Source organism: Mus caroli, chromosome X, assembly GCF_900094665.2.
Source record: "Mus caroli chromosome X, CAROLI_EIJ_v1.1, whole genome shotgun sequence".
Lineage (NCBI taxonomy): Eukaryota > Metazoa > Chordata > Mammalia > Rodentia > Muridae > Mus > Mus caroli.
The window spans coordinates 29698595-29706233 of record NC_034589.1 but is presented as its reverse complement, the minus strand read 5'-3'; the positions used below and the strand labels follow the sequence as shown (position 1 = coordinate 29706233).

Genomic DNA, 7639 nt, shown 5'->3' with positions numbered 1-7639 from the left:
ACATATTGTGTGAGTTCTTTTGTGATTGGGTTACCTCACTCAGGATGATGCCCTCCAGGTCCATCCATTTGCCTAGGAATTTCATAAATTTATTCTTTTTAATAGCTGAGTAGTACTCCATTGTGTAAATTTACCACATTTTTTGTATCAATTCCTCTGTTGAGGGGCATCTGGGTTCTTTCCAGCTTCTGGCTATTATAAATAAGGCTGCTATGAACATAGTGGAGCATGTAGTAACACACTTCCTCCAATAAGGGCACATCTACCCCAACAAAGCCACACCTCCTAATAGTGCTGCTGCCTATGGGCATATGGGCTCATTTTCATTCAAAGCACCACACAGATCTATGCTTGAATTCTTATCCTGAAACTTACTGGGTGTAAGACCATGCTTTAGCTGTTTAACTTCTCTGAGCCTTCCTTTCCTCATCTACAATGTACAGTATTAATATCTCCCTCAAAATCTTGCTTATGAGGATTGAGTGAAGTCTTTCAAGGGGCTGGAGAGATAGCTCAGTGGTTAAGAGCACTAGATGCTCTTCCAGAGGACCCAGGTTAGATACCCAGCACCTCATGATAGCTTATAATCATCTGTAACTCCAGTTCCAGGGGACCTAATATCTTCTTCTGGCTTCCATTGGCACCAGGGACATGGTGCACAGACATACATACAGGCAAAATGCTTACACATATAAAATAAACATAAATGCATGCAGTAAATGTTTTTAAAAGAAACTATGCAGGGCCACCAAACTAGAATATTGTTGATTTAGAAATGTGTTTCAGGTATGTTAACCTCAAAAATCCACAGGCTTACTATTACCTGCTTTCTAAGATGCTTTAATTCTTCATAGCTGTCCAGACACTGCAGCACTCTTTTTTTTTTTTAATTTTAAATATTTTTTATTACATATTTTCCTCAATTACATTTCCAGTGCTATCCCAAAAGTCCCCCATAGCGCCCCCCACTTCTCTACTCACCCATTCCCATTCTTTTGGCCCTGGCATTCCCCTATATTGGGGCATATAAAGTTTGCAAGTCCAATGGGCCTCTCTTTCCAGTGATGGCCGACTAGGCCATCTTTTGATACATAACTGCAGCACTCTTATGGGCCCATTTTCATTTTGTATTTGGCACAAAGTAAGTTGGCTTTATTTCTGACACGTGTTGGAGACTTCATGTGACTGACTGCTTTATGTAGTGTGTGCCAACTCTGTTGGGTGCTTTAATCTTGAAGGGTGGGGAAGAGAGCATGGAGGAAATCAGCAGAGGATGTGGCTTTGTGGCTGGGGGCCCTGGGGTCAGTGGATTGCTGTCTTCTTGCAGCACGTTAGGGAAAAACCTATTCTCCTCTACTTTCTGCTATTCAGTCCCAAATAGCAGCACCAGCTTTTGCAGGCCTGGAGTTACACCCTTTGCTCCCTCATGGCCATGAAGTGTCACAGAATGTTTGCTATATTTGGAAAGAAGCAGCTTAGGTCTTGCTCTGTGTACTCTTTCCCTCCTCTTTTAAACCCAGCAACAGAGAAACTCGTGTAGCAGAGACATTCAGTTAAAAAAACTAGAGTTAATTTGGGGGAAGATTGCCGGGAAATAGTTTAGGAGTTTTCTTTCTCATGATGAAGGGGATGGGGGAAATAAAACCAATAAAACCAAATAAACCAATAAAACCAAATAAAACCAATAAAACCAAAGGCAAGTTTTCTTAAATGACCAATGTAGGCCTATAGCACATACAATGGGCCCAATCCTTTAGGTCTTCCCCTGCAAAACATGGCCAGGGACAATAGAGGGTGCTGTATTAGTTATTTTTCTATTGCTGTGATAAAGAGCGTGACAAAAAGCAATGTGGGGAGGAAAGAGTTTATTTCATCTTGTCCTTCCAAGTAAACAGTCTATCACTGAGAGAAGTCAGGGCAGGAACTCGAGGCAGGAATTGAAGCAGAGGGCACGGAGGAACAATTGGTTATTGGCTTGCTTTTCATGGTTTGTTCAGTTGGCTTTCTTACTCCACTCAGGCCACCTTGCCCAGGGGTGGCACCACCCACAGTGGGCTGGGCTCTTCTCTATCAGTTAGCAATCAAGAAAATTTCCTGAAGAGTTGTCTACAGGCAATCTGATGAAGCGTTTTCTTAATTGAGGTTTCACTTTCCAGATAACTCTAACTTGTACTTTGGAGGGGCAGCGGGGGCAGGGGGAGGTCCTGCAGTGGTGGCACACCTTTAATACCAGCACCAAAGAGGCAGAGGCAGGTCTCTATGAGCTCGAGGCCAGCTTAGTCTACAGCTTGAGTTCTAGGACAGCCGGGGATACACAGAGAAAACTTGCCTTGAAAAAAATGAATGAAAGAAAAAAAAAAGTCAACCAAGATAGGTGGTAATAGGTCATCAATAAGCAGATTAACCTTTGGATAGAAAACTCCCTTTAATTGACAAGATGACAGCACTAAATGAAAGTTAATTAATGGCAAGGGTCCCAGATGCCAGGCAGGGTGGCTGGCACTTCCCTGTTATATAAGCATTTAAGACAATGAGTCAGGAGGTCATAAATTCAAGACTTGCCTATTCTACATAGTGAATTCCAGGATACCCTGGGATATAGTTTGAAGCCCTGTTTCAAAACAGCACACATATCAATGCAAAGAACAAAATCAAACAAGCGTTCTGGTATCCAGTGCTCCATAGAGCCTGGTGGAAGGATAGAATTGCCCAGTATCTGAGTAGAGTTTATATATATATATATATTTGTGGGGTTATGTGCACATTAGTGCAGGAGTCACCAGAAGCCAGAGGTGTTGAGTCCCCTTGGAACAGGAGTTACAGACTGTTGTGAGCCACCTGATGTGGGTCCTCTGCAAGAGTAGTACATGTTCCTAATCAATGAGCCACCCCTCCAGGGCAAGATTCTTAGTGGAGCAAAAGAGATATTCATAGCATTTACAGATTGGGAGGGAAGAAATTCAGGTATCTAACTGTGTCTAAAATACTAAGGTTGAACCAATTTTATTCACTTTGGGACATTCATCTGATGTCCTCTCTGATGTGTTAGGAACATGATTTCTTAGATGAAGTTTTCTTTATTTGATTACAAACAGTAAAAGTGTGATAGCATATTATTAGCACCTTCCTGTTGTTGAGTTCATCCTTTATAAAACCAACCCTGTAGAAAACACTTTTCTTACTGCACTCAGGCCCAACTCTCCCTCTGAAGTTCTTCTTAAGGAAGCAAATACATCATTGGCTCGAGCTGCTGCATTTCAACTTCCTGAACATAGCCTTCGGCATAGGACCTACCTCCTTTCCTGGCACTTATTGCTGGCAAGGAAACAAAAGTGCATAGTGATTAAGAACACAAGCTATTGATTTGGCAAGAGCTTTCAAATACTTGCCTTATTTACTGGTAGAACTATGGCCAGTCACAACATCTCTCAAAAATCATTTTCTCCACTTAGATAATGGATATGATACTTAGCAATAACTTTGTAAGAACTTTAGAGATTTATCACTGCCTGGTATGTTATAATCCCTTAGTGAAGGTTATTTGTCATCATTATCATTATTATTATTAATTATCATTGTTGTTATTCTCAGGCTTAGGGATCGTTGATTGAAGTAATAGTTGATTTAGGCTTAGTTCCTAAGTTCCCCGTAGAGACTGGAAGCAACAAGGGAGCACTGGAGACCTTGACGAGGAGTTTTCCAGGGGCAAAATCTTGGCAAACCTCCACTGTGTCCATTTTTCTTTGGCTAGTGTTTGGAGGCTATATGTAAAACCTTAGACAGAAGCAAGCGTTGTTAGCTTGAAAGAAAAAAGAACCATGCTTCATTAAGTATTATTGTAGGTCCTGTTCATATAACTGGATGTAGCAAACTGTAGATACCTATTCAATATTTGTTAAATATAAATCAAAGATTTCAATCCATATCAAGAGGACCATGGTCGGACAAATGTACCATGGTCATCAGTCTGAAATTAATCAACCCTCCATCCAAAATGTACCACTTAAAAACTCTTTTTATAAAGTTAAAGATAGAACTATAGATTTTAAAGTTTATTCATCTGATGCTGGACATTGAACTCATGCTCAGGAAGTACTGTACCCAGTCTTAGGTCTCTAGATTTCATTAAAATTTCCAGAAAAATAGCCTTAATAATATGAAGACAAGAGATGAACAAAGTCAAGATTCAGCCCAGACAGTTCCTTGGAGCAAAAGGAATAGAGGTTGGAGTATGGGGGCCAACCCCAGATGATAACTTCAAGATTCACCTCTGTAAACACTAGGCTCCAAAGACATGGGCAAAATTCAAAGGGCAGAATGAAACAAGACCTCTAGACAGAAGCTGGAAGGGACTAAAACCAAGACTGACTTTAATCAAATAAAAAAAATTTTTGAAGTTTTGGACATTGGGGATTGGCAAAAGTGTGCAGAAACCCAGAGTCAAAACCAAAACTGCTTGCTGGTCTTTGGTTTAAATACATATTAGACATGAAGAGAGACAGGAAATTCCTTCCTGAGCCGATTTTTCAGCTGTTATTATATATATTTTGTAAAGGTGAATTAGTTACTCTGTTTTGGCTCCTGGTAGGTCATGCATGTGCTGTACCTGCCCAAGAGCTCTGGAGTCATGAATGAAACACACAGATGCCAGCTAATTTTGATATGCCTTGACTAGCTCGATGACTGGGAACTTCCAAACCTCCACACAGCTAGCAATGTTCTTCTCCAGTATTCCTTGCTTAATACTTTCTAAATTTATATTTATCTTTGCTGCCCTGTTACTGTCTGGGCAGCCCTCACCCCACCTACATTGCTGGATGATTTCTTTCCTGCAGTTCTTTTTTTATTGTTTGGTTTTTCGAGACAGGTTCTCTCTGTATAGCCCAGGATGTCCTAGAACTCACTCTGTAGACTAGGCTAGCCTCGAACTCAGAAATCCTCCTGTCTCTGCCTCCCAAGTGCTGGGATTAAAGGTGTGAGCCACCACTTCCCGGCTTTCTGCAGCTCTTAAATCTAATCCCTCTGCCTCTGAGTCATGGTGATTCTCCTGTTCTGCCCCCCTCTCTCATTTCCTTGCCCATATATTCTAAAAGTCCTGCCTTTGTCTCCCTGCCCAGCCATTGGATATATGGCAATTCTTTATTACCAATTGAAGCCAGCGGTGTGGGGGTGGGGGTGGGGCGGGGGGGGGAATCCTCAGGTCTGGAAGCGGCTTTGGGAGCTAAATTAAGGCAAAGCATTAAAACAAATTCCTAAACACCCCTCCCCGAATATATATGTATTCCACTCCTTGATGACTAAACATTCAAATATATGAGCCAATAGAGCCATTCGTGGAGCTGGCTTACAGTTTCAGAGGTTCAGTCCATAATCATCATGGTGTAGGGCATGGCAGCATCAGGCAAGGTGCTGGAGGAGTGGAGAGTTCTACATCTTGATCCATAGGCAACAGAAGGAGACTTGATTTCACACTGGGCATAGTTGAGCATTTACGACCTCAAAGCCTGTCCCCACAGTGACACACTTTCTCCAACAAAGTTACATCTACTCCAACAAGGTCATACCTCCTAATAATGCCTCTCGCCATGGGCCGAACATTCAAGCACATGAGTCTATAGGGCTCAAACCTATCCAAATCACCACATTCCACTCCTTAGTCCCCTCAGGCTTGTAGCCAAAGCATATATCCAACTTCAAAAGTCATGGGTGCCATTCTTATTCAAAACACTACACAGTGTAGTTTAAACATTAATCTATGGAGGCTTCATGAGCATTGTTCACACGTGCACACACACACACAAACATGCAATTGTGAGTGTGCACACTTAATGGCATGTTTATAGAAGTCAGAGGACAAACTTACAACCTCAGATATTGATCCTATTGATTTTCACCTTTTAACCCCCTTTGTTTCAGACAGGGTCTCTTTACTGTTTTTCTATTGTATACATCAGGCTACTTGACCTGCAAATTTCCAGGGATTCTCCTGTATCTGACCCCCATTTGTCATTAAAGCAGTGGGATTACCAATACTTCTGTAACTCATTGATTTTACACGAGTTATAGGGATTTGAACTCAGATCCATATCTCTGCATGGTGGGCACTTTTACCTACTGAGCCATCTCCCAGTCCTTACTAGCATTTATCATACGTAATTCTAGATTTCATTATGATATATTTTATATATGTCATTTTTTTTTCTTTTTAACATCTTTCACCAGTTAAGGAACAAAAAGAATACCAGTACCTTGGGGAAAAACACCCATGTTTGAAACTCTTCCATTCTCCCTTTTAACAGATCAAATCTCAGCGCTCACAGAGACTTGGCATCAGCCCACTCATCCAATCTGAGAAAGTCTGTGAGGAATTGGAAAAGTTCTTTGCCAGTGACAGGACAACTACTACCTTCAGAAGGAGTTCTTCACGGTGTTCATCAACACCAAGGATGGTGAATATTAGTTATACTCTCAGGGATAGATATACTTTCTTGTTCTATGTTCTCTTGCCATATCTCAACTCCAGGGACAAACTAGAGTGGTACTTTGGAAAAGAAATTGCCATTCTTGGCTTTTGATTTGCATCATGGTTTAGATTTTCCATTCGGTTTTACAAACCAAATAATCACCAATTTGGCTCATAAATAATAGAAGACATTGTTACAGAAATATATAATAGTTTGTGGATATGTTCAGTTATCTTATGAAACTTAAAATAGAGCTTCTTTAACTGAAGCCAAACCATTTTCATTTTAAAATAAAAAAAATCATAGCTTAGGCAATGTAATATTATTTCTTAAGTTTCGAGCATTAATAAAAGGCAGTTGGTAGTGGGCATTCATACATATATGTTTTGTATGGTTAGATCTGCCAAACACTATCCATTAACAATTGGCAAAATAGTTGATTATAATCATATTAACAGCTCTGTTGTCAAATTTGTGTTTACATTAATTGGTTGTTGTGAACCTAGATGAATTTAGAATTTGGAGCCATTAGTACTGGGAACTAAGAGCAAACAGAAACATACTTTATAATGAAAATAACTAGCAAGTCAGAACAATACTCTATTTTAATGCTAAATGATACTGTAGAGGCATCTGGGCTTGTAGCCAGTGACACTGCACTTGCCTGGCATTTGCAAGGCTTTGACTTCAAATCCCAGCACTGAAGAAAAAAAAAGAGAGAAAAGATTGTACGAAGAAAAGCAGCTTTTGGCTACATATGCCAAAAATTAGGTTAGACCAAAATGAAAGCACAGACTGACAGTAAGTGGATGGAAAATCATTAATTTATGGAATTGGGTTATGACTATTTTCTGCCATGCACCACTAAATCAGATGGATTGGGATGGGAGGCCTGAGTTGCTAGAAGGGTTGGATTAGATTACTTTTTATTTATTTGTTTTATTATTTTTTCTATATTTTTAATTTATTTATTAATTAGGTATTCTCTTCATTTACATTTCAAATGCTATCCCAAAAGTCCCCCATACCTGCCCCCCCACTCCCCTACACACCCACTCCCACTTCTTGGCCATGGTGTTCCCCTGTACTGGGGCATATAAAGTTTGCACGACCAATGGGCCTCTCTTTCCAGTGATGGCCGACTAGGCCATCTTCTGATACATATGCAGCTAGAG

General features: G+C 40.5%; 1 protein-coding gene across 1 annotated transcript in view; it reads left to right on the top strand.

Annotated features, from left to right (window-relative positions):
• Kiaa1210 (KIAA1210 ortholog) overlaps positions 1-7639 on the top strand; it is a 159867-nt gene that overhangs the window by 15938 nt on the left and 136290 nt on the right. The window contains exon 5 of the mRNA XM_021153776.2: positions 6300-6449. Within this exon, the coding sequence (XP_021009435.1) occupies positions 6300-6449 (150 nt within the window). The remainder of the gene's footprint in view (positions 1-6299; positions 6450-7639) is intronic.